Below are 26,657 nucleotides of genomic sequence, written 5' to 3'. Positions count from 1 at the left end.
AACAAGGAGATTTGTTTCACAACAAATAGCCTCATAGAGAGATGCTGAATAGGGCAGATTAGCATTAGAAAAGGACAACAAAACTCCCCAGCTCAACAGCTAAAGAGCAATTTGATGGGACTGGAATTGAGGAAATTGGTTGATTAGGGTGTGCATTTGAAGGGGCTGTCAGAATCCCAGCAAGGACATGTAGTGTTTTGGCTTTGAGAAAATGGCGAGCTGCTGCAAAACATGACATTTTGACAACTGTCAGTGATGAACTTTGATAATGCAAGATGAGATCTGGGGATGATACGGCGGCCATGTGACCAAATGAGACATCAGATCAATCTGTATCTGGCAGAGGGGGAGACGCTTATCAAACAAAAGACAAATAAAGACTTCTGATGGCTGGTATTTAGCAAAGTCAGGTTAAAGCCTCTGATAATCAGAAATGACATTTAAGCATGTTCGTGTGCGTTAAAACGTCTAAAAGAAGGAAGGCTCTGATTACGAAAAACATTGAAAGGTTATTTTGGGAAATAAATACTTCACCGTTTTTCTTGCCTTAAACTTAATGTCGTTCTTCTGACAGAAAACGGATAGTAATGTTGCTGTAGGGGCAGTTTTCTGAACAGAACAACGTCGGCAAAGAGCGCGCGCCCGTTCTCGCACCACGTGCTCCTTGTGTTTACCAGCAGGGGCTTCTGGGAAGCGGTGGTCATGGTAACCAACACAAACACAGTTGCCTCCCCCTCCCCCCACTCCTCCTCTTTTTCCTCGTCTCAGCTTTGCTGCCCCGCCAAGGCGGGCGAAAATGGAAGGCTTGGGTCGCACCGAGGAGCGGTACTTTGAAAAGATTACAGCGATCCAGCAAAGCATGTATACAAGGTGAGGCTTCTCTGTTTATTGCTAACAGGAACACTGCCCGGTGGAGACCCCGGGCTCGAGTTATGATCTCTGGCGCCTGGTACCGTCCTCCTGCCGCTTGTCCCTGCTAGCTACTTAGCGAAGCCAGGAAAAACTGAGTATCTTTCAGCTAGCTAACCGAGTGGCTTATTTACCTCGGACGCTAACTCGAGCTAACAGCAGTCAAGTTATGGTGGTTTGAGTATGTAGACAAAAACCAAAAATATACGGTGTCCCTGACGTTAGTGCATTTGTATCTGTTAAACTGTTTCTACCAGATCAAACCTGCTGTCGTTTACCGCTAAAATCGCTTGTAAAAATAATAGTAACAATCACGGAGATGCTACACTGATATGTGTGTGCGGTGGATCAATTTCTGTTCACATGTATGTGTATGCAGGGAAAAACGGAGACTGGAGCTGGAGAGGGAACTGTTTGCTTACTCCAGATCAGATAAAAGAGTGTAAGTTACTCTGCATAGCAAAAAAAAAAAAAAATAGATATATACATTCTTAAAGCATTTCTATGATGTGACGCATCACCACTGCACACACAGCGTATTTTATATCGATTTAGTTTAGCAAACACACTACAGACGTGATGGTGTTGACATGTGGAGAAAATGTCCATGGTGAGATATTGTATTCAACAAACACATGATTGCTGTGCTCAAATGTTTAGTGTCTGTATTTATACAGAGATTTACTTTCCTGAATATTTACATTCCCATTCAAAACAGCAAAGCTCACATTGATGGGAGAGTTGAGCAGAAGATTTAAGTTTGAATCATATTGTGCTTAACCTTTTCTTGTGAGAAGTCTAGCTCTTATTTTTTTTTGACAACGCTCTCAGACTCTTTTGAATAATACTTCTCCACTGCCTTCAGCTCACAGATAAAGTGTTCCAAACTACGCGGTTATCTCAAAGAAATCTGTGACAGGGAAGCACGAGCGAAAATGAGAAACCTTGAGCTTCAGAGAGATGTGGAGTGCATAGAAATTAGCATGAATGAATATAGCCCTGACCGTGGCCCCCTGCAACAGCAAAAGGTACAACACACACTTACACACACTTGCCCCCCCCCACACACCCACACAATTTCATCTTCTCAGTGGCCTTGTTTTTCCCTAAATTGAAACATTAAGAGAAAAAGTGGGCTTTAAAGTCCACATCCACAGTGGTAGATTTAATACATAGATTGTGCATTGTAGACATATTGCATACTTGCTATGGCTTAATGTGACAGTTGTAAACACTCAAACTGCGTAATTTATCACCACAAGCAAATGAACAAGGGACAAAACAATGAGCCAGTCAGATTATCACTTAAAACTCAATGACAGTGCTTGACAGCTTAATATCAAATTAACAAAATTGGCTAATTATGGCTCACTGAGTTAATTGCCCAATATAGAGACTCTGAAGTGCTCCAGAGGTTTAGTCATTCTCTCCCCTCAAGCAGTTGGTTTATTTCCTCTCGATGTTTTGAGTCCTGCATGTTTGCTGTTATTTCTGTTGTCCTGTTTCTGTTCCCCATCCTCAACTTTTTTTCTGGTTTAATGATGATGATTCTGGTGCAAAAGAATATGTGTAATTTCTCAACTGGAGCGTGTCTACATATTCACAACCTCGGTTGCATGTTTACTTATATTTACCCTGATTGTTGTTGGTTTTTGTTATGTGAAATGTTCAAATATAGTCAAACAAGAAAGTGCAAAAGGTGCATTTTGCGTGTGTGTGTTTTTGCGCCCGTGCTTGTGTTGGATTTAAGCAGCCAGGTTGCCCCGTCAGATAAATGTTGAGGAGAATGTCAGCAGCTATGCAGGGCATGTTCTACTTAGGGAAAACCCTTTTGCTATTGACTCTGACATGCTGATGCTTGATGTTGTCAGTTTTGGTTTTGCACAATACGCAGATAATATTTAGCAACACTATCACATAAGAGAATTCCTAATGTTTGCGTCCTGTAGACATGCATTTAAACAACTTAAAGTCACAAGAAATATTATTCATCCCCTGGATTCCCTGTGCAGGGGGTGTTGAATAATTTTGCTGGCGACTGTAAATGTGATGAGTTTTTATTTTTTTGTTCACTGCATCAATTCAATCTTTCTTTTTTCTTTTATTTGAATGTTTTTTCTTTTCACAGGCAGTTTTTTCAAAAAAGATTTCCAGATATGTTGAAGCCAGGAATAAAGTGGAGCCAGAGATAGTAGCAGCAAAGGTAACGTTAACATCTAAAACATCAAATGTGTCAAATGGTGGTTATAGCAATGTTTATGTTTGAAATGAGCATAATTCTGTTGGATAAGAATATCATGCATCTCACACACATTGCTTCTTGTGTGCTTTTGATTCTTTTTTTGTCACTTTTTTGTGGTTGGGAAAAATAGTACTTGTTTTTTATTTTTCAAGCCAGATCCCTCCTTTTTGAAATGTTTGCAGGGTTTATGTAAATCCCAGTTCTATAAAGCTGTGTTTTCAGGTTTAGAATAACAAAGGAAAGTAGACATTATGTCTGGTAAATCTGTAGAGGAGTCTACATTTAAACTCTGTATCTGTAATAGCACAGGTGTCTAATCCTAGCTGGTGAATCTGTACAAGCGATGTAGTTCAAGCCCATAGCTGCTTTCTCCCTTCACTTAAAGCAGTTAAAGCTCTTTTAGATGAAATGTCTAAGACATCTCATAATAACTTGGAGCATGCTGTCTAGAGCAGTCACTTGTAACTGTGTGCAAAACCCCCCTCAGCCTGTCGATATTGTAATGAGCAAAATGGTACCGTCACTCCATTATGCATACAAGCCATTGGCTGGCAGTGTGCATGTCCCTCAGGCTGCAGCATTCATTAAGGGAAGCTTACCGGGCTGAAAGCTGGAGACAGATGATAACGGGATATGATTTTCATATTTAATACATTCCTTGGAAGAGCACACGCGTGCCGCAGATTGATAGAAGAATCAATTGCTACTTTAGTGAAACACTTTCTACTTTGCCCTGCAGCTACCGATGGAATCACTCAGCCAAGAAATTAACTTTTCCTCTTTTTTTACCTACTTTGTGGATCTGCCGGGCAGGCTGCATGGTTTACAGTGAATGTTATTAAGCAGCTAACTGTTTGGTATTTAAGACGCTTATCAGAAAAGAAACAGAAGCCATGCTTTTTGTTATTATGTTTGGAGGGAGGCTTTTTTTTGCTTCTCTCTCTTTTCCCCCTTGGTGACATTGCAGACATGAATCAAAACTTGTCTAAAGGATTTCTAATAAGATTAAAAGTTAAAACATTGATCTTGAGACATTCCTCTGAAAATGTTGAGGAAGGAATTTTGACCTTCGCCCGAACAAGCTTCACTTATTCAAAATCTTTAATGGGATATTTCACATACACAAGTTGAACCTTTCTTTAAAATGACTCTTATTTAACTCCAGCAATTAACTTTAAAGCTTAAGAAAAAACATATTCATAAAATTTAAATTGTCCTTTTTCTGGTAATATTAATCTTCAGCTGGCAAAATGACATGTTTTTTCATATATCCAGGTTGAAGCAGTGCAAAGATGGCAGCCGGACGGCAGCATCTTTCGCTCAGCCAGGGATTTCACACAATCGCCAGTGGAAATTTTTATGGACCGCGAGATCTCCAGAGGGTCTGACACTGAAGCTGGCACCACAAGTGTACACTCACACCAAGCTTTGCATCGTTCACCCAATCGCTGCGTGCACTCCCGCGAACGTCTACCAAGTGGCCTTTTGAAGGACTTCAGAGTTGACGGAGAGGATGCTGCCAGCAAGCGAGCACATTTATCAGATGACATTTCAGGCTCAAACGATTCCCCTGACGGCTGTAATTTGAGTGACAAACATGAAAGAACGATGGGGCTGCTCCCATCTGTTCGTGCCTTAACTGGCGCAGCTGGCAGTGTGGCTTTTGGAAATGATGATGAACAAGAAGCTTCACCTCTGGTGACCTTGACGAGGTCTGAGAAGAATCCATCTCCCAGCAACAGTCGCCCTATAGGAGCTAAGAAACCCCTTGCAGAACACACTGACTCCCAAGAGGTGGCTCATAAGCCCCTCATAATGGGAGATGAAGAGAGAGGTCTTGGCCATTTGATGCCTGAAACCACTTTTGGAAAAGAAGCTCAAGAGACATCAGGTTTGCAGTGATATTTCTTTCTTACTATCTAGTAGTATTTTTTTATTCGCCTTTACTGAAATTGACAGTTATAAGCACTTTATTTTACCCTTCTGAAGATTTTGAATAAGCCAAGTGGTGTGTTTACATTCAGGCAAACGTGAGAGTGTCAGTGCACCGAGTTCTGATGTGCAGCTGTCAGAGAGCAGTGCTAGTGACCTGACAATATCTTTGACACAATCTGAGATGGAGGAAGAACTACCAGAGGATGCGGCACCTAAGAGGAATGCCTCTTACGGAGGGGGTGATCATCACAAACAGCACAGTCCTGAATCATCCATCCACTCAAATGGGTCTAAGTTAAACAGTGATTCCTCCTCACCAGTGATGACCTTGGGAAGGTACAGTATGTCTGACTTAAGTGCTTTGTTTTCTATCATTTTAAAAGTGGATAATCAGAGGAAAACGCCACCAGTTTTTAGTATTTTATGACATGTTACTCTTTAAATTTCATACAGTGTGGTTGGTATTTCTGCAGTTTTAAACTAAGCAAGCAAAGAAAGGAGAAAGTTCTGCTTGGGTATGCTGAACCACAGAAGGCTGCTCATGATAGTGGGTGAAGTCGCCACACAATCCCTGCAACCATCACGCCTGAGGCTGACAGGATTGTTGGAGTCACGGTCCATGCAACTGTGTTTTCTGGAGCTCTGCAGCGGCTGTGGTGGTGGCAGTGATGCATCTAACAGGGAGAGCTCAGGACCTGTCCACAACAATATTGCCATAATCCAAGATAATGCTCTAACGGAGCAATTTTCTGCTTGAGAGACCTTAGGAAGTCCCCAGTGGAGGAGGAAATTTGTGGCACCATAGAGTTATCTGGAGGATGGGTATGTGGACAGCACTTACTGCCACAAATCCTTAGCGTGATGATGGCCTCTGAGTTGAAGGATCACTTTGGATGGGGTCAGAGCCACAGAAAATCCCATGTGAATGTTTGTGCACACTACCTCTGCTTTTTCCACACAATATATACTGCTTTATAAGCACGGTCTTTGTGCTTTTTAAGAAGAACTTTTATTTTGTGTGTACTTTTCTCGCCATATTCTCAAGGACTGATTTAGCAGTGAAATTTTGTGTTGTTTGGGTTGCATTAAGGGTAATATTGTGCAACCAAATGCATGTTTTTTTTTTCTTTTCTTAGAATAAGTACACAATTGAACATATGCGCACAAAAATGGGATTTAGTACGACAACAGTTGTAAGTATTTGCAATAGAACCTTTAGCATAGCAATAGAATAGCATTATCTTGCCTTCAAGGTTTTATTGTAAAAATTGGTATGCTCGTCATATGTACTAAAAGTAGTATAAAGGATTATATTTTCTCTCTGGGAGTGCTGCAAGTTGTGTCAGACTATATTTATGTGTGGTCTACTATACTTTTTATAGCATGACCTTAAGGGGAGCTGCAGTTAGCCTGTGTCGGGGAGATGATGGTGGGGGCTGCAGCTCTCATTGTTAACACAGAGAGCGTCTGTATGAGGAGCAAACCAGAGGCTTTGATGCACAGCTCAGAAAGCATCCAGTTTCTATCCTCTCCCTCTTTTTCTCTTTCCCTTCAGGTTAGAGTTTATATCGCTTCCTCCATTCAGCTCACCGTCAGGAAAAACAAGCCCAGGCAATTCATTAGATTATCCCATTATATTTCTCCTCCAGCATGTACAGAGTGAGTGTGACTGAAATATTGTCTGAGCTTCTTCTCAGAGACGATTCATAATGACCTCAGGGTGTCCTGCTAACAAATGCGGTGTCTCTGAACTGCACCTCGGCTGTTTTCTCTGGGGACAGCATTCTAACCAGTTAAAGCTGGGCTCTTTAAAATCCAAAACAAGTAAATTATCAGGAATAATTTATTATAATGTCATTAAGGTGTCGAAATGTACAACTTTGTCTTATTAACGGTGTTGAATGTTGACAGTTTGGTGAGACATATCCCGTATTTAGTCCTTCAGCCACTGCAGTGTGATGGTACAATTTGTGGCTATTTTTTTCATTCCCACTGTGTGTTATCTTTGCCGTCTGTGTCAACACGATGAGATTCCCCTGACACCAATCACTCAATTTTGAGGGTAGGCTATTCCATGTGGTAAATCACCCCAGAGTCTGTACTGTATGTTGTAGAGCAATATTGGCACTGACCTCTTCCTCCTGGCTAACAATGCGCTCCTGATGATGTTGACATGCAGACAACAGCAGCATCTAAAGTGAGGTTAGAGACCTTGACATGACAGCTGGCAACAATACAAATAGAGAGATTTGCAGGAAAAACACAACTAATTCACTTTCTCCCTCTCTAAAGGTCTCTTTTTGAAGAGCTTTGATAAATAAAGTAGAAAGAGAAAAGCTGACTATTTCAAGGCCCACGCTGGCGATAAGGGAGAATGTTCTACCTTTTGCCTATTCTACTTCAGTCACACTGAAGAGGACTTGGCACAGATGGATTTCACACTACAAAATGTCATGGATATAATTCAAGCTGCCAGCTTAATCAGGATGTTACCAGGAAACAACCTGCAAAAAAGAGGGAGCAATTGTTTGCTGACCCCTAACCCTAGAGCCCATTACAGATTGTCATAAATTCTTTTTGGCCTGTCTTTATGGAAGGCGGCTCAGGATTTCTCAGCTTGGGGTTTCTTGGAGAATTCAATGAGGGCCACCCAGAGCTTAATGCCTAAGAAAGAGATGGATTCTCAATATCCACATGCATTAGGCATCCATTTCTCATTTTTGCAGCCTCGCACAGGACCAGATTAAAGTGTAAATCTCTCACCAAAAGAAATCATCCAGAGGCCCCTCTTTTCTTTCTGGAAACATTTTCTCCGCCCTTTTAAGTGTGAGCTAGTGTCAGTATTTTTATTGCAGTTTGATATTATGACCTAATGATGACATTGAATATTATTTTTTTGATTCAAGCAGATAAAATTGATGCCATGTGTCATGTGGACAGCTAATAGTACAAGTCCCACTTCTTACATGTGGTACCATCAACGAAAACACTAAAGTGCTGAAATCCTGCATTGTAGCCATCCCATTTTAACGACCAGATTGTCCAGCGGTCCTTGAGTACCTCAAGGAAATTGCCTGGAAAAAGAAATCGCAGATTTCTGGATCAAATACTGTTTTTTCTTTTTCTTTCTTATTTCTTCTTCGACAGATAGCAGGCCTATTGATCACATGACCTCCTCCACTTTTATTTCCTTTCACCACATTAATGGGTAATGTTTTTTTCAGCCTCTCCCCGGAAGGACTCTTCAATCTGCTTGACAGCATTGAAGGACGACTCCACGGCAAACAGACCTGTGTCTATAGGGATTCTTCAATTGATGGAAGGCAGCTCAATAGAATTATAAGGTATACCTGTTTTCCTTCAAACTTTTCAATATTATCTTTTCCCTGTCGAAATGAAATGTAATGTAAATTTATCAAATGACCATGGAACAGTTTGTGCAGATGAGAAAAACATATTATCTTTCCGCTAAGGGCTCTCATATTAGATTAAGTGTCATCACCATGAGGCATGCGTCTTTATTTCTGAGGGATTTTCGAACACATGGGATTGTAATAGTAACCAACCAGCTGAATTGTTTTTGGGACTCAGAGAGTTAGAGAATGACGAATGTTTCATTAGACTGGGCTTACTTCATGGCATGATTCATTTACCATGATTGCTGCTCCTGTGGCAAAGCCCAAAAGAATAAATGTAAAGTAGAGGGAAGATTGTCCCCTCTTTTTATACAGTGTTTATACTTCCCCATCCCCATCTGCTCACTAATAAAAAGTGACCATTGTCCGTCATAGCCCTCGTGATGTTAAGTTGTTTTGATGTGTATATGATTGTTTAGTATGTCTGTATGTGTTTGTGTGCACATTGAATGCACTCTGTGTACTCCTGACCTGTGGGCTCAGCCCAGGGCTCCATGACAATGTCTTACTGCTCTCTATATATTGGGCAGCCTTTGTGACGAAGGAACGGGCTTGAATGATGAGGACCTTGAAGCATGTGGAGCAGTCGTCCTTCATAATCTTCAGAGGTTGTCATGGAGCACAGAAAAGGGCTGCCTGCTATCACAGGACCTAGTGAATGCGCATCAGCACAGCACTGAGCCTGATGAAATAAGGTGAGGCTCCTGGTTTCTCTGTGAACCCCAGCCAAATGTTTGCTTATTTATTTTTTTGTGGTTGTGTATTTGTCTTGTTTTATTTTGTCATATACTAATAAAATGAGGGGATACAGCTGTTTGAGTCTTTTTCAAGCTGTTTCTTCACTTTCACATTGCTGTACTTTGCTGTAAAATATTGATATATTGGTCAAATATAGCATGTGTTTGTATAGACAATCATATTTTTCCAATTTGTAAAAGTTATACTGAAGTGATTCAGAGCACAAGCATCAGTGCTCTGAGAGCTGAATAGACGTTTCTTTTCTTTTCTTAGAGAAAGTGAACAGATTTACAGTAAAGGTGAATTCTGCCTTTCAGAGAGACTGTTGATAGTTCTGTGTTCATTTAATTTTGTTCTATTTATTCATTCTCAACCAGACCTTAAGAAGGGGTCACTTACGTACAGCAGTTACTGAGATATTACAAACAACCGTTTGATCCGGTCTCGCTTGTCCACAAATGTAAAAGGTCATCTCTGGAGTCATCTCATACGGTAACACTACATGGGTGAATGTCATGAGTAAATTAAAATGCCCTATCTGCGACTTCCAGTCCTTTGGATAATGAGTAGTTATACTCTGAGCCAAATCCCTGCCCTGCTTCACTACTCTATTGATTTCACTGAGACCTTTCCTGCTATATACTCAATTCTAAGAGACACATCTAGCAGTGACGCTCTCTTCCCTCTGGAGATGCCCATTGGCTGACCTCGACCTTTTATTCAGTTTTTCAACATCACTCTCTGTCTGTATTCAGTGTTAACAGCAATTCATCAATAATCTATAAGTTCTAAGTTGTATAAAGATGACACAGAGCAGTCTTTTCTGAATGTGTCTTGAAAAAGGGGCCTGACTAATGCCTCATACTCCATTTGCCTTCAGACTTCCTCAGTTTTCTTGCGAATCAATGAATCTGTCACTGTATGGGGATGAAATTGTAACTTATTTTCATACTTCCTACTAAGAAAATCTCTCTTTCTCTCCATGCAACCCAACCCCCACCATCGCCACAGAACCAGCCTCCCTCCTACTGCCGCTCGGCTGTGGGATCGCTGGTTCAAGCATGCCCTTGTGCTCAAGGAGCGCCATGTCCTCAGCACTGAGCACTTGGTCCAACTGTTCACGCCGCTGCTACTAAAGCGTCATGCCACCTACAGCCAGCAGGTAGCGTAGAAGGCACACACACTGCCACAACACACACACACACACACAAAGAGGAAGTCGCACAATTACATTCACATCCACTGACAGAGTCCCAAAAAAGCATATATAAACACACAACAATGAGAAAAAGAGAAATATGGCTTTTTTGTCATCTTTCCTCCATGTTATTTCTATGTATTTCATTTAGTTTCTTTGCATGGTTTCTGATGAGAGGTGCAGCTGTAACTGAATGCCCTCATTGTGTCTTGTGCTTGAGACCAAGCCCTGGCTTGCTACTCATCAGATTGCTCCCCAGATTGACCTTGACAGAAAGGAAACCCTGACCCACACAGTAATGGCAAATTACATCCTCTGCTTGGCTTCTTTCATCTCATGTGGTGTATTCATCTGAGAAACACTTGCTTTAAATTTAGGTTTAACCAAAATTATAACCATCAGCTGACTCTGATTGAAAGAAGGAACCATATGAACTTTCTTATTGGTGTGTGTTTTTTTTTTTGTTTTTTTTTAATTCACCTCTCACTGAACTTGTTTAAATTATGTCAATTTGAATAAAGAAAGAAATATTCCCACTCAAAGCCCAAATATGGCATCAAGAGATACTTTATGTTTGCAGTCCCACTATGTTTCACTATAGACCCTTCTGTCTGCTAGATCATCTTTCACATGCAGGTTTTTGTGCTATTAATTTGTGCAAACTCATCTTATTGGGGATCTTGTGGCTTTGAGATCTTGCTGTAGTGTTCCCGGCGCAATGAGAGAGGCAAAGAGGGAGGCTGTAGAGCCTCTTGAAAATATGAACTGACAAAAGGAAGAGGGGTACCGCCATCTACATCATTGTATCCAAGTGCATCAGGAAAAGCCTGAGTGAAAATCTTTCTCTTCGTCTCACTCCATCTATTTCTCTTTCCCGTCCTCTATTTCTCCATCTCTCCCTTTATGCCTCTCTCTGTCCTCTCACACAACAGCTTACTCTCTGCACACAAGAGCAAACAGAAATTTCCATTCACGTCTTGCCACGCAGCCTGGCTACTTCGACAAATGGGAGCATGCAGCTCGCATGCACACACTCAAAGAGGCCCTTTGAATATTCAAGTGCTAACAGTTGCATTCATTGATATTTAAAATGCAGTGGATCTGCAAGAGCCCTCAACTCAGGCTACATTGACTAAATCTAAAAAAAAAGAAGAAAAAAACAACGAACAAAAAGGGATATCAGGGACAAGGATCAAGACGTTGTTTTATTGTGCAGCAGCATCAAATCCAGAATGGCAAACTCAGATTGGCATGTGTTTGCGTCTCCTCTCCTCTCATAAGATGAAAGCATGTGCATTGTCAATCTTTGCTGTTACCTACTGATAACAACTTACAATACACTTAAATTTTGTTACTGTCAAAATCCTCCTGATCATCCCCTTCATATTAGCGTTCATTAAAAGTTGCCAATGGCCATCTGAGGCTGAGAGGCAGTCTTTGATCACAAAAGAGAGATGATGATGGCAGAATTTGATATGGGGGAGGGAAAAAGAAGAGAAGGGAAATCGGTGTGTGGCATCTCCCTACTCCTCATCTCCCGAAGAAGCTCCTCTTAATTGTGTATCCTCATCTCCACAGAGATAAAAATGAGCTGCAGAGAGGGGAAGAGAGTAGTTTGTCTCAATCCTCTCAGCCAAGAGGGAAGATATCTGAAACGTGTTGCACATTAAGAGCAGGGTGATTGCATTCTTTAGGCAGTTCTCTAATCTCATGGATGAGAAGAGACAGAGAGGAAAAAGTGATTGAGGGGGAGAGCAGGAGCAAAAGTGTGCGAAATAATCTTTTTTAGTTAAACGAGTGAGAGAATTTGAAGCTATTGGCTCTTGGCGTTTGAACACGCATTACAGCTGCACCTCTGTGTGAGCAGCCATGGCCAAAGTAAATGACTTGCTTAATTGCAGAGGGTTCAATTTGACACTTTCTTCACAAAATGAGAACAATTAAGAGTGTGGTTTTAATTTGTGCTGCTTGCAGGCCAAAGTGTTGCTGAGGACACTTCTCTCCCGGTCCAGTGAGGAGTGCCCCTCAGCAGAGGACGAGAATGACATTTCTTCTTTGTGTCATCCTTCTCTCCTGGCTGGCAGAGATGTGAGGCCCGACAGATCAGTACAGAAGCAACAGATCCAAGGTAAAAGAAGATTATTAGTATGAATATACCAATACATCCATACCAATGCCAATACATCCATAATAAATTCCCACAAACATTCCACATGACTTGACCTGTAATTTGAATATCTATAGACTGCTGTTATTTTTATTTTATTTATTTATATTTATTTATTTATTATACTTTTTGCAAATCACCTCTGCAGAAAACTAAATCTCACTATTTTTGAAAGGCATGAATTTCACCATAGAACGTTTTATGAACCCTCACAGCCTAGTTTTCATACAGCAGTCCTTTCAGAGCTAAAAAAGACCCCCTTTCCCATTTCTGCCCAAGTCTCGCTTCCTCCCTGCTATTCCTTCTTACTATGGGCTTCCCTTTCTGACAGAACTACAAAGCACTGAAGAGGACAGCCAGGACGAAAGCCCTGTGGAAAGTGGTCCTATTAGAGGTAAAAAGGCATTGCTGGTGCCTCAGCATTCACACTGTCCTTATGTTGTGGTTTGTTTTCTTCCCACTGCAGTGAATAATGGGCTCTTTTACACAATGGCTGAGACAGGATGATCAAGGTGAATCCAGGGTCAAAGTCCCACCTGAAGAGCTGCGCTAGTTCTCTCTAATTATCTCCGAGAAAACACTAGCCGTGTTTCCAGCCTGGTCTGAGGCATTTTAGCAAGACTGATAATTCGCTGGCCCAGCATAATGCGGCTGCTTTAATTGTCCGGGCGCCAGGGTGGGCAGCGCAGAAGATCTGTCATCGGTTCTCATTATCTTCTAAACAATGCTCCGGCAAGGCTGGACTTGAAAAGTACTAGATGTGACGGCATCCTGGAAGCCGTTGGTGTGCCCATCCCTCGGCTTCACCTCTGAAATGTAAAGCAATCCTACGTTACCCTTGGCGATCAGATGTCCCACTGGGTTTTTCATGTGTCTGCATCCCTAAGGTGCACAGCCAGCAAACGGAGTCCAGTTTCCAATCGCAACACTTAATCAAAAGCCATAACCAACTGAAAAAAACATGACTAAAGATATTACAAAGCAAAGGTTTTGCTGTGCTGAGCAACATCAATGTCACAATCAAATACCATGACCTTGGAACTGATAGTAATTGCCAAAACATGCGCTGCTGTAGACCTCATGGGCTTTTTTTTTTTTTCAGACCACATGTAAAAACAGTGGCTGTATAAAGTGCTCTGGTTGGAACAGTGGAGGCTGCGCTGTAAACATTGTGTTGTTTTTGTGAAAGTGATTAAAAGTAGTACATTTATTCTGGAACTGAGGTAAGAAGTTAAGATTGTTTGGATTTGTTCATAGAAGATCACATTTTTTCCTGTGATTCAGTAAGTGCTTTTACAACATCAATGACACGACAGCCCATTTATGTATACTACAGTTTATTTTTGCCAATGTTACATCTGTCATTCACTCAAATGCGATGTCTCTGTTAGTGTGCCGGAAAGTAATTACAAATTTTATTTATTATTTTTTTTGTTTGGTTGTTTTTTGTAAACAGAAAATCCAATCATTGCCTTCCTGGTAAGGGATGTTGAGATAAAGTGAGACACTGCTTGCTGTCTCATGGAAACTGTTGCCACATACAGTAGGCTTGAATCAACAGCTTAGTTGAGTGAGCAGTGCTTTCACTCACTCTGTTCAGCACTGAGAACAAAAAACTCAGCTACTGAAGCGTGTTGTCTCATCAAACACAGGAACCTCTAAAAGTTGGAAACCTGGGTTTTGAGCAAATATTTGTCTGTGACTTTGTGTGTGTGTGTCTCTGCTTGTGTGTGTGTTTGTGTGTCCCCGAATAGAGACAAAAGCATATCAGTTACTTAAACAGTCGGCTATGCAGGAAAGGCTGCAGAGTTCTGAAGAGGAGGAGGAGGAGGAGGAGGAGGAGAGTGGGTTTTCAGGTAAGAGATGTGGTCTACTCTACCAGCACGTTAGGGAGCAACTGGAAACTGATCAGCGGTAATGGAGATATGTCCTCACAGCTCATAAGGAAAATATGGATAGAAATGAAAGAAAATCTTGATATTACTTTTTTGGCTCATGATCAAATTTTTAGCTCATACAAAACATCTCAACAGTCCTATTGTAAAATGATGTGATTTTCTTTTTTTTTTGTCATGATGGGCGGTTTTTTGTTTAAAGAAAAGTACTTTGTTTAACTTAAATATCAGTCCTCTTTGTGACCGTGTGTTCATATCAGAGACCCCAAGACCAGTGTAGAAACTCCCCCTTTGCTTCTCATAAGCCTCATCATAAGTTTCAATGTAAATATGCATGGTAAATTAACTTGTGATGAGATCAATCAAGAAATCAAATGGTTTTATCTTGTCCTGTTTGCTCTTTTAAGGAATAAATCATGGCCATGAAGAGGACCTGGGGAGGGCCAAACGCTCCTCACATCAAGACCCTTACCCTCGGTAAGAACATTGTTATTATTCAACGGGCCACAGGAAATGGGCCACCAGACACCAAAGTGGTTGATGTACATTTGCATGGCGGCTCTCATAATTCCCTGTTCATTTCCATAAGATCAAGGGGGCGCCACCCATTAACTCGCTTACAAAGACAAAAGGCCCCTAAAGCCCCTCTTACTCACTGTTAGCTGGGTTCAACCAGGTTTTAGAATTCAAAAGCAAATCAGCTGCCACAAAAATAAATTGGAGCAATATTCTCACTGTTTTTAGGCTTGTTGTCAGAATGCAAACAGATCATGTCAAGAAGAGAATCACTGACAACTGTTTCAGAAGAAGGGGACTCAAGTGCTGACAAGGACAAATGTTCTTTCATTTGTCACCCTTGAAACATTATTTCGGTTGTTCAAATCAAAGCTTTGAGTGGTTATGAAAGAAAAAAAGAAATATAATGATAAATAGCTTGGTGGAAGCTAACACCATCACAGTTACATTTGAATATCAACACAACTTCATCAAATCTGCAATTGCATTTAAGGTCCTCAGAGCACCTCTTCACTGCAAACCCATTTGGGCTGTTATAATGGATGGATAAACGTTATGAGGAATAATCTTCTCTGATTTCATGTGATTACTGGGCACCACGCTGACACAAGGGCTGAAGTCTGTATCTCCCTGGCCCGGCAAACAGGCACTCCCAGTCTGCCTATTAGTCCAGGGAAAGGCCTAATGGCCTGGCTCTATTGTGGTTCTCATATCTGCTGATGTCTGCCCCTGCCAGCCTCACTGACCAACCTCTTTAATAAACATGAGCCAATTTTGCATCCAAGACCCTCTCAGGTGGTGTCTGTCTCCCTGTCATTAATGTGCATGGGAAGCCCACAATATGTGTGATTAAACAAAATTTGCTGAACAAAAAATTTGACAGACACGAAATGATGAGACACGGTGTACTGTATATCTTTGCAAAACTGGGTAAATGGGTAGTTATGCATGCTTGATACTAATCTCACAAAAGTTGGGAAGGAAGGGACAACATGTCCTAGTTACTCATAATCTTCTCTCTGGTTATACTGCAATTTCCCCTGTTTTTTCTTGGTTTCTCATCAGTGTTTAGATTTAAGCATTCCACTTGCCACAGTCACTTCTTGCGCTTTATTGCTTCCACAAGTGGTCTGGAAGCCCTGCACTTAAGCAGAAGCATAACACTGCAGCATGCTCTTGCTCCGATTCCCTCCCTTCTCTTTGCGTCTCAGTCTCTCTGGCTCTCATGCCTTTTTCCATCCCTCTCCTCCTCTTTTCTCTGTCTTCCCTTTTTTTCTTCACCCTTCTCTCAGTCCTACTTGTTAATTATTTGCTTTATTTTGTCAGCTGATGAGTGACTTCAAAAGGAGGCTGGAGCCGGACTCAAATACAAAAATGGCTTCCTCTCTGTTGTCTTAGACAATAATTATGATTTGCCTGTTAAGCCTAGACTACAGCAGAGGGATTGTAGTTTAAAGCAAAGGCTTTGGTGCAAAAAATGCATTTATAGCCCTTTGTAAAGCTCCTCATTATGTGTGGGCTCGATTCATTAAGTAATTGGTTTGCAGTTGTTTACATGAGTATTAAGGCCTTCTATTCAGGGCCTTTGAGAGATACATTGTGCAAATGTTGCATGTTATGAATGCAGAATGAGAGGCGGGGGGCCAGTCCTATTGGCCAAACGCTGCTCCTGGCTGAAAAGCAAGAGAAAAGCACTGGGTGCTGCTTTGCATAGCAATGACTATGGCCTTAATAAGCTTTACAGATTAAATACATGCAGTCTATACAAGATGCAAAGAGATACTCTTAACACATTTATATGTGCTCATTTCACTATTATAGAGTTTGAGAGAATTGGGGTCTTTCATATTCTTTTTTTTCTGTTCTTTGCTCTCTCCCACACAGTGTTTTTCAGTTAGATACTTTTATGGAATGTTCTGTTTATTGTATTATAACTTGTGGGGAAGCGACTGATCTGCAACATTTATTAAGGATTTGTCCATTAAAAATCTTTTGCAGCCTTTGTGAGTGGCAAAGTAAAATCACTTTGTGGTTGAGTGGGGATGAAAGGAATAATGCACGAAGGAGTGAGTCTTAATAAGCAGCTGCACTCCATGTAAAGACCACTTGTTCCCCTTTGTGTGCGAGTGCATGCCAGTGCTTCCTCTCGTGCAAAGAATCATTGTGCCTGTCTTTACTACAGGCATTTCAGATGCCACTCCTTTCTTATTTTTCATTTTGGGTTTTTTAACTTACCTTTTTATCCCACCTCCTTTATCACCCTAAAAATGCTGAAACACATGTGTACGGACACACATAACAAAATCCTGCAAGCTGTGGGATGGAGTGATGATTGTCGTGCCTAGTACCTGCTTGACAAAAACCTTGACTCAACAATTAGTGGTTTACGGCTTTGCTTTGGACAACAGGATGTGCTCAAGCATTCGACCTCTAATCACTCAGTGTCAAAATCAGAAGCTCTGCCTATCTCCCACTAAACCCCTCCCTCCACCTCCCTCATGGGAAGGCTGTGTGTGTGAATCTGACAATTCACTGGGAGGAGAGATGGAGGGGTGAGAGGGACATGAGCTGAGAGAGGGGGTAAGGGGGAGAAAAGATACTAAAAGGAGAGTAGGAGATAGAGGGAGACAGAGAGACAATATTGAACAAAGCTTTTTTGAAAAGACGAATTTCTGTATTACTATAATCATTAGCATTAATTCTGAACTTTTCTCTGTGAATGTTAGTTTTGGAAGAAACAGTATTGTTAATAAATTCTACCTCCCCGCCCCCTCTCCATGAGATTAAAACTCTGCCATTACAGGACTAAGAGCTCACAATAGCCGAAGGCTTCTTTTAGAGGTTAACCAGAGGAGGTCACAACACACTTATTGCACAAATTTGAAACTGCCAATGTAGGACAAGCACAGCAGAGACCAAAAAGACAAAATACGGGTAAGATATGGCCTCATTATAAGGTGGTGCTTTTTCATATTGTGCAACTCCTTGTAATTCTACCACATTATTTTCTCCACAATCATTTGATATTCATCTGTGTGTGACTGTTTGCAGAACAAGCCAATAAGCGTTAACCTCTCCCTACCTAGTTTGTGATGCAAAAAATGGGATGAATGATCTGTCCTTCAAACATCCTGGTTGTGCTGGCAGTCTCCACTAGACCGTCACCAGTCAGGAGGAAAGTGTCGAAATCAGTGGCCCAAATGCCTCTTCCTTTGAGCTGCAGTACTTACTCGCTGCCAGCAGAGAGCACTCATATGTTAGAGTGTGCCCACTCAGCTGCACTCACAGTTGCCTCTCACTGTTTGCCCCCTCTGAGGGCTATATCCTGCTACCATTCAGGCCTGTTAGAGTACATCTAAACAGAGCCTAAACAATGTTTCTGCAGGGTCATAGCTGGGATGGGAGTAGGAGTTGATGGGAATGATGAGGTGATGGGTCTCCCTTTACCTTTAGACAAGCAGAGCCGAGCAAAAGTGCTATTGTGCTATTAGCATTTGTGTGTGGGTGGCAGGAGCTTAAAAAAATCCATGGTAAATAAAAGCAGTTTTGTAGCTATCGACAAGGCTGCATTAAATGCTTGGTAAGCATAATTTCCTTCTATTCCCTAATGAGACTCAAGGATTAAACATGAAATACATCGTCAGTGATTCCAAGAAGTTTGACCTAGTTTAACATGGCGGCTGTTTTAAATTGTTGTTAGACAAGACATTATGTGTTAATAGGAGCTAATTTTGTACTTATGTTTGAGGAAATGTTCTGTTGTTGCATAGCTGGATCGCTGGTTGCATTCTTATAGTTTGTACTCTGAGGGGAACCTAATTTCAGTGTGCGATTGCAGCCTGTGTCTAAGTATTAATGTCTGTGCTGCTTCACATGTAGCACATGAACAGGTCTATTTTGTCCAACTAAGTAACAAACCACTGCACCTGAATTTGTTAGAAACTCACAGAAGTGGTCTTTTAATGATATTGCAAACTACTTGATAAACCAGGGCAGGAGAATACTGCTCTCAGAGCCAAACAAAATAAAATGTCACAAGAGGCTAAATGTAAAAACAGTCTCTGAAGAGCTTTTAACATACATCAGAGTTTGCTGGGCTTCTGTAAATGGAGCATTGTGTTACCCTTAAAGAAACACATCCCTTTTTTCTAACTGCATTAATTTTTTGTGTAAAATATGCAGTAACATGATTGTCTGTTTTTTGTTTTACATATCACCGCATTACTAAGCTGTTATCTATTTAAACAACATGACTGAAATATCAAAATATGCAACTGAAAAAAAAAAAAACCCAGACAACCAGCAATTCCAGTGTTTTCTATCAAGCAGTGTGTAATATGTGTGAGGTTCACACAATTTGAAAGAATTGGAAAGATTATTGTGAGCCCGGACATGAAAACTGTTAAAACCTGAGATAAACAATACGAAACAGTTGCAAAGGCCAGAGTGAGCATATGGACACAGCTCTGGAAAACGGACATCACAATAACTGTAATTTGTGTCATTTTACACATGATATTCACCTCTGTCCATCACATGCAAGCCCAGACTTACATATTGAGATCATTGCCTCAATTAGGGGAATCTCTGCAGAAGACGAACTGGCAGAAATGTTTATGGAAACTGAATATTAGATCGGTGAGGTCAGATCCAGGCTGGGCTGTCTGAGGTAATAGCCCTGTCTTGAAATCAGTCATGTACCTCACTGAAGTGGAACAGCTGATAGACCATTCCCATCCTGTGGGGGAAGTTCGGGATAAGAAAAGCCCAATTTATTCTCCAAAACAGCTATTGTTGTGGCAAAGTGGAGGAAGTAATTGAATAGATTATTGCTGTATTTTTGCTGCTGCAGTGTCTGAATGAGATCTGTTGTAGATGGATGGACTTGTCCCTGTTTTTGAGTTGTGCTTTAACAATTGTACTTGTTCTTTATCAAATGAATGTGGCAGGTTCAGTAGCCTTATCTATTAAAAGATTTGACATACATTAAGAAAAAAGATGCTTACATGTTAAGCATATGTTGAAGACATTCAGATATGCTTCTGGTGATATAATGACACAAACAAGTACATGATTGTTGCCTTTAATCTGACCATTTAAGAGTCTTTCAGTCATTTACTCTTTCAGTCACATTTGCTGTTGCTTTGCATAACAGCCTAAAGGGTCCTTACGAACAAAAAAAAAAACGCATTTAACATTATTTTTGGACTCAAAATAGGCCGCAAGACATTTAATTTGTGCATGCTAAACTCATTCATTGTACGTGTTTACGAGACATTTTTGGTAAACGAAACCCTCCATTTCAACTTAATGTCGCCACATCATCAGTCATGTCTTCACTTTGCAAACAGGCTGATTATCTGTTCTTGTGTCTTTATTATTTTTTTTGTGACTGCTTTTCCGACTCATTCTCTGCTTTCAGATCCAATATCCAATATGCATGAATCTTCCACGTGTCCTGTAAGATATTCTATGAGTATATGAATTTAAAGGTTATTTTCTAAATTTTTATTCTTGCTCTGTGGTACATGGTTTATGGCACAAAGCAATCTGCTCCCAGTTTGGAATGGGAGGTGCATCTTTTTCTCTCATTCTGTCTCAAGTGCTGCAAAGCAGCAATATATAGTTTAGAAGGCAGCAACTGGAACAGAGCCAAAGTAATTTGGTCCTTATACTCAATGTACAGTCACATGTGCCAAGATTTAGCTGAGCGAGAGATGAGGAGATGAGGGTGATTGAGAGGGTGACAATCAGAGAGGTCATGGGTTTGAATTGATGCAGTAGGAGGAACACACCACACGACCGCTTTATGCCTGAGCTCATCTGTGTAAAACTCTTGCATCATTTCTTATTTTTTTGCAAGAAAAGTGTCAACGCAGCTCTCATACAGGCAACAGATAAGCCATATGAATATCTATGCTAACCTGGGAGATGATGGAGATATATTGTTGGGTTTTGAATGGGCTCTGTGATGATGTAAATTAAAGAGGAGGCCTTTAAAAGTGAAGCGGGGGGCCTTATTGCATATGCATTGAGGTAGATCAAAGCCTTTTCGGAGGTCACACATTTACATAGCGATATCACCAGAGCTATGGGAACCTGGCAACCCTGTCTCTGGACTATTTTTGAATAAAAAGGGCCTTATGGAAGTCTTTTGGCACAATTGAAATAGGAGTCAAGGAAGTTCACTCTGCTCTACTGTCTGAGAGTAGCCAGCAAATCTGATGGGTGATGTAATTTGATTTTATTGTTTGATTTTTACATAGATTTATAACTGTGGCTATGTAACTTTGGCTATTTTGTGTTTCATGTTTTAACTTGTAGCAAATAAGATATTTCTGAAATATTATAGCAGAGTATTTGTTTTTAAATCTACAGTGTACACGATGATGGGTCCTTTGTAGCAGTTTTAACTAAAAAAATAAATAAATAAGAGAAGGAAAGGGAAAAAAAAAAGTTCCCTCTCAAAGAGAGCCTAACTTTACAAGGCTACTGACTGTCTTTGTGTTTTTCAGGAGTGGGAACTCAAAGGCATATTCTGCTCTACAATCAAAAGGTGAGTAGAGACATAGACAAGTCATTTTCATTGGGTGCAGGGAAACAATGTAAAAAAGATAGAATAATTATACTAAACAGATCACCATTAAAAGGTCCATGTGTTAAAATGTTTGAAATTATTTTAAAATGTAGGTTCCACAAAAACCCAAACAGTTTGATTGAAATGTTACTGTGATTGCATCTGTGCCTTTTGAGGATGTGTAAATGGGAATCAAAATGACCTTGAAGCCAAGACCAGGTTACTGAAAGCATCTTTTAAAGCCACCTACTTTATTATTAAACAATGAAAGCGGTTCTGTTTGAAGGAACATTCTGACTCCACATTTATTTTATTTTTTACCACAACTTTAAAAAAAAAAAAGATATTTGGGGATTTTATTAAGTGCTCTTCATAATACCAGGATAGCACATTCTCCACTGAACTGGTTAGCTGTCAGATAAATATTATGGCATTTGTGTGAGTTACAAGCTGTTTACAGCTGTGATCACAACACCAAATAAATATTTTAAAGCTCTTAGGTGCAGAGGACCTACATTTTATTCATCCTTGATTGTGTACAAACAAGACTGCTAAGAATTTCACATTCAATCACTTTAATTTTTTGTATAATTTTCACTAACTTGGCTGCATTTGAAGCATTGAGGGAAAATTCTGCTCTAATGATGTCTTCTTGTTTTTTACTAAAGCTTTCTGGCAGGAATCAGATGACAGCAACTCAGAGATTGAGGCAGCCTTACGTCCTCCAACCTTCAACACAAACAGCAACGACACCGATGATTTCTATGACTGATGTTTCTGCTAAGACTCTTTTGAAGTGCACTGCGTGATATCAGTGCAAAGTCTTAGGCAGATTGGCTTTTGGTAATTCACCTCCCTGACCATAATGTTAGCGGTCTGCATTGTAATTCACATGCACACTATATCGTAAAAACAAATAATAAAGTTGACAGCTCTCACGCTGGGTAAAGTATGTGAAGAGTTGTCCAACGCACTGATGTTAACCCTGCTTCGGTCTCTTTATCTGAATAACTCTCCCAGCTCATAATAACAGCTCGAAATAGATTAAACAGATCTTTTAAAGTGATTTGTTTGCACTAGGCTGAAAATCATGCATTTTGAATGCTGCAAGCATCTCCGAGTGCTCTGCCTCCGGCATGCTCGAGTGTAGTGATGTGAGTCACCTGTGAAATGACAAAGCACAATGGCCACTCCGCACGCTTCTGCGCGACCTGTGAACCCGTTGAAGAGGCCCATCTCTCAGGGCACAAAGTGTTGCAATGCTAACAAACTCAGAATATTTAGAACCTCAAACAAATGCTCCACTCATATTCTCACAACTGCTTCGTTAAAAATGTGAAAAATCTGTGCCTTAAGTATAAAAAGACGGGTTTACCTTCCTCTGTGTTATTGTACTAAAGAGTCCCAAGTATCAGAACTGATGCTGCTAACACACTATAGCCTTTTGTAATATAGGATTTTCCAGCACATTGTGCATCCTGTATCTATTAATAACTGCAAGCTGCTGTGTGGGAGGTTACATTCCAAGGTTTACATTTATAGTTCATTATTTCTGCGGTGTAAATTTCCCAAACTGCCATTCTGGGATGTGGTAGAAGCCCCCTGGCATTCAGTGTCAGCAGGATTCCATTAGTCAGCTTTAGGTGACTTTACATGCCTGAACCTTTTAAAGTAGGACTCCACATTCATTACCAATAATGGCTTCAGACAGCCCTGACCCACCACAGAAAAGGGACTGTGGCAGAGTAATTTGGAGTTTGCTAAAAGGCTCCCTAACATAATATCCAGTTAAGGAGCATGTCAACAGATACTTGTGTGTGACAGATGGATCATGGTGGAAGTGGAGTTATATTGTACTAATGTGTACTAACAGGAACATTTTTTTCATAAAGAACTTCTCCGAGTCGGTGCCAGAGAGACCATTTGGATGATTTTCAGCTCTTTTTGTTCTTTTACACTGTCACTGGAGGAAGTGTAAGGTTTTATCTTGCAGGCAACAGAACTCAATTGCAGTACTTGCTTTGCAACGTTACTTGATCTTTCGTGCTCAGGCCGGCATTATTCTGAGCTCCACTCTTCCTTTTGTTTGGTTTAATTATAATTTGTTTCTTGTTATTGTACAGATTGTTTCGGGAGTGAAGAAGGATAGAAAATAAACGAGTAAAAGCTTATATGACCCGTTGTGATTTTTATTGCAGATAAGGAAAAATCTGTTTTATAGCCATGTTTTTTAAAAAAAATGACATTATTGAAAACATTACTACGACATGTTCTCAAGTTTTGACACTGGGAAATGTTATTTTCTTGAGAAATATGATTATTTTGAATTTGATGCCAGCACCATTAAAAAGGAAGTTAGAACAGAGACATATTTGCCTTTTTAACAAAACGTTTAATATTTTCAGCAGTTTGGGGCTTCATTCATTATATTGGTCAGTTCTTGACCATATTCAGGCCAGCCTAGCAACCTAACTCCTACCATGGAGCTTTGCTGCCGTGATACATACATCATTTTGTTTTATATTGTCTGATATATGTTGCTCCACGACCTGCGCAACGGTTCAAAACTACTTCAAAACATTTCTTCCGATTCTCTATTTTGAAATGATATTTTGTGCCATACATGATGAAATCACCATTAAAAGTCATGAATCTTCATTAGATGAACGATTTACCTACATAACCTTTTATAGGATGGTGAACCCCTCCCATTCATCATGTTTTCATACCCACTGGCCTGTTGATCTTTTAAGTTGTGAGGTATTTTTCAGCTAGGTGTTTTTTTGTCTTCATCTCAACTTGTTTTTCTGGCTTCAAATTCAAAATAATTTGAATTTCAAAGTTACTGCAGTATTTGACAGATAGAACAAACTTTTGGTTGTTGCTACTTCTCACCATGACCACTAATATCAGATCTACAAAGTACTTTTTGTTGTTGCAGTTGTTGTGAATAAATGCATGTGTGTAACAAGATATATGGACTCACTGTCTCCAGAAAATGACATGTAAAAAAATGTCATGCAACGCGTGAGTTGGTACTTTTACAAAATGCATGTGCATAGTTTCTGTATGCCTAATTTCATGGTGACTGGTCTGGTGTGGTATTTGAATGTATTTTCCATAACCTGAACTTTACTTAACTAACTTGAACTTAACCATGTGGCTTTGGTTCACGTGTGAAACCAAAGAGGAAAGAATGGGAGGAAAAAACAACAGCGCAAGAGCTTAACACGGGTTGGAAGTCAAAGGTAAAATGAGGAGTCTAAGAGTCAAAGATGGGTCTTTCACCAATTCTTCTTATAAGACCCTCTTTGTTGGTCGGTAACAGTGATGTTGGCTTGTGCATGTGCAATAATAATAATTAAACAAAAATACTTAGAATAGGCACATGAGCTAAGTAGTCACATTAAGTATTAATTTGAAAATAAATCTAAACTATTAACAAGGCGGAAAATGGCAACATCACCATTTATGTAATGATTCACTCTCCTTTGTGAGGCCTGTTCATAGCTATGTTTTTTTTTAATGTCGTAAAGATGAAAGATTCAAAGAAAGTCTGCAATATCAATGTTTCTCTTCTCATTTAAAATGAGTTCATCACAGATTGATACTAGTTACAAGAGGTCATCATCACATCTTATGCCTGCATTACAAACCTATTATTAATACTTTCATTGTATATGCATAGAAAAGACTGCTGCACATGCAAAAGTAGACATGAATGACATTGGAATTGGTTAAAAAGGGTGGGTGTATGCATACTGTATAGAAAACTATACTATTTCTCATGGGTTCTATAAAATATGAATAATAGGGTTTATGTAGCACATGAAAAGGTATCAAATCTAGACTCAGCCATGCTGTTTGAGCTATATATCAACTATATATACCCCTCAACGTGGGACCAAAGGGCTGAGAGACTACTTGAGTACAATCACATTCCTTTTTCAGATCTAACAGTCACAACGAGAAAACCAAAGAAAGAAAACCTAAGTAGAACATCTGTGGGGGGAAATTTCAGACTTACAGAATGTTTCAATTCTGTCTTTCATAGTTTTATAGAGTATGTTTTATAGAGTGACAGATCTCTGCAGCTCAACAATGCATTTCATGGTAGCTTGAAAATGGAATCGGTAACAATTGAGAACGATGCTGTAGATGAGTGCTTGTTCGCTCCTGAAGCATTATTTCATAACTTTCAATTTCATATTTTAGATACAATTAAGCAAAGTGAGCGAGCACAGCAATAACACTCACAACCCCATGTATTGTTAGCATATTGAGTAAAAACATTTGAATTCTCCTTGAATGCAATGACACACTTTCATGCATCCATAGGGCTTTGCATCCACTATATGTAATATTGGTCAAGGTCTGACACGATGCAGTTTTGTCAGATGTGCACTCACATTGTCTGTAGAGGAAACCCGCTGGCTGTTTCACAATGGAGTAACATTTCAGAACTGATATAAAAAGAAAACCAAACATCTGATGCCAGAAACCAGACAGCAGCTCAAATAGAATTCTGCTATGTTTATTCAGCTTTACCACTTTACCATGTGGACTGCACAAAAGAAGAATGTTGTGATATGGAGTGATGCTCAGTCTTATGATTGCACGTGAGCACATTATTCAAAATACAACACACCTTATGGCTGCATTGTGGTCCGCCCCTGTCAGAGAGATTGTCTCCTGTACTGTAAATCTCCATGTCTGATTGTTGAGCAGAGTTGCAAAATGGCTTCTCTTGAGTGAGGCTTCTGTTTTTTCCCTACCCTACTCCTATTTTCCACTGAATAATCATTTAAAGCAAGGTCATTTTGATCTTCTGCCTCAATAGGCCTCAATTAAATATTCATTCATTCTGATGTGGCCTCTTCAGCAGCATCTTTGGTATGTGTGTTACAGAGACAAAAGGCTTTGCTTTTAATTACACAAACCTGGGCTTTTTCAAAGAGATCAGGCAACGTTATATGAAGTTAAACAATCTTTTCCACTGATCAATTGTTTTCAGTAAAACGTTTTCTTTAGCTAGGATCAGGGATTTTGTCCTTGAACGTTGAA

General features: G+C 40.1%; 1 protein-coding gene across 1 annotated transcript; it reads left to right on the top strand.

Annotated features, from left to right (window-relative positions):
* The first annotated feature begins 687 nt into the window (after positions 1-687).
* On the top strand, positions 688-22,576 carry kiz (kizuna centrosomal protein). Its single transcript, XM_072365381.1, is given in 16 exon segments — positions 688-753; positions 755-870; positions 1,289-1,351; positions 1,775-1,937; positions 3,038-3,112; positions 4,427-5,042; positions 5,176-5,422; positions 8,311-8,430; positions 9,033-9,197; positions 10,252-10,402; positions 12,413-12,566; positions 12,937-12,999; positions 14,360-14,461; positions 14,908-14,977; positions 21,532-21,572; positions 22,262-22,576. Coding segments are annotated over 16 exon segments (2,301 nt in total). The 5' UTR covers positions 688-702; the 3' UTR covers positions 22,366-22,576.
* The last annotated feature ends 4,081 nt before the right edge of the window (positions 22,577-26,657 follow it).

Source organism: Leuresthes tenuis, unplaced genomic scaffold (assembly GCF_036924035.1).
Source record: "Leuresthes tenuis unplaced genomic scaffold, fLeuTen1.0.hap1 SCAF_15, whole genome shotgun sequence".
NCBI lineage: Eukaryota > Metazoa > Chordata > Actinopteri > Atheriniformes > Atherinopsidae > Leuresthes > Leuresthes tenuis.
The sequence above is the reverse complement of the archived record's forward strand: the minus strand, read 5'-3'. Positions and strand labels throughout refer to the sequence as shown.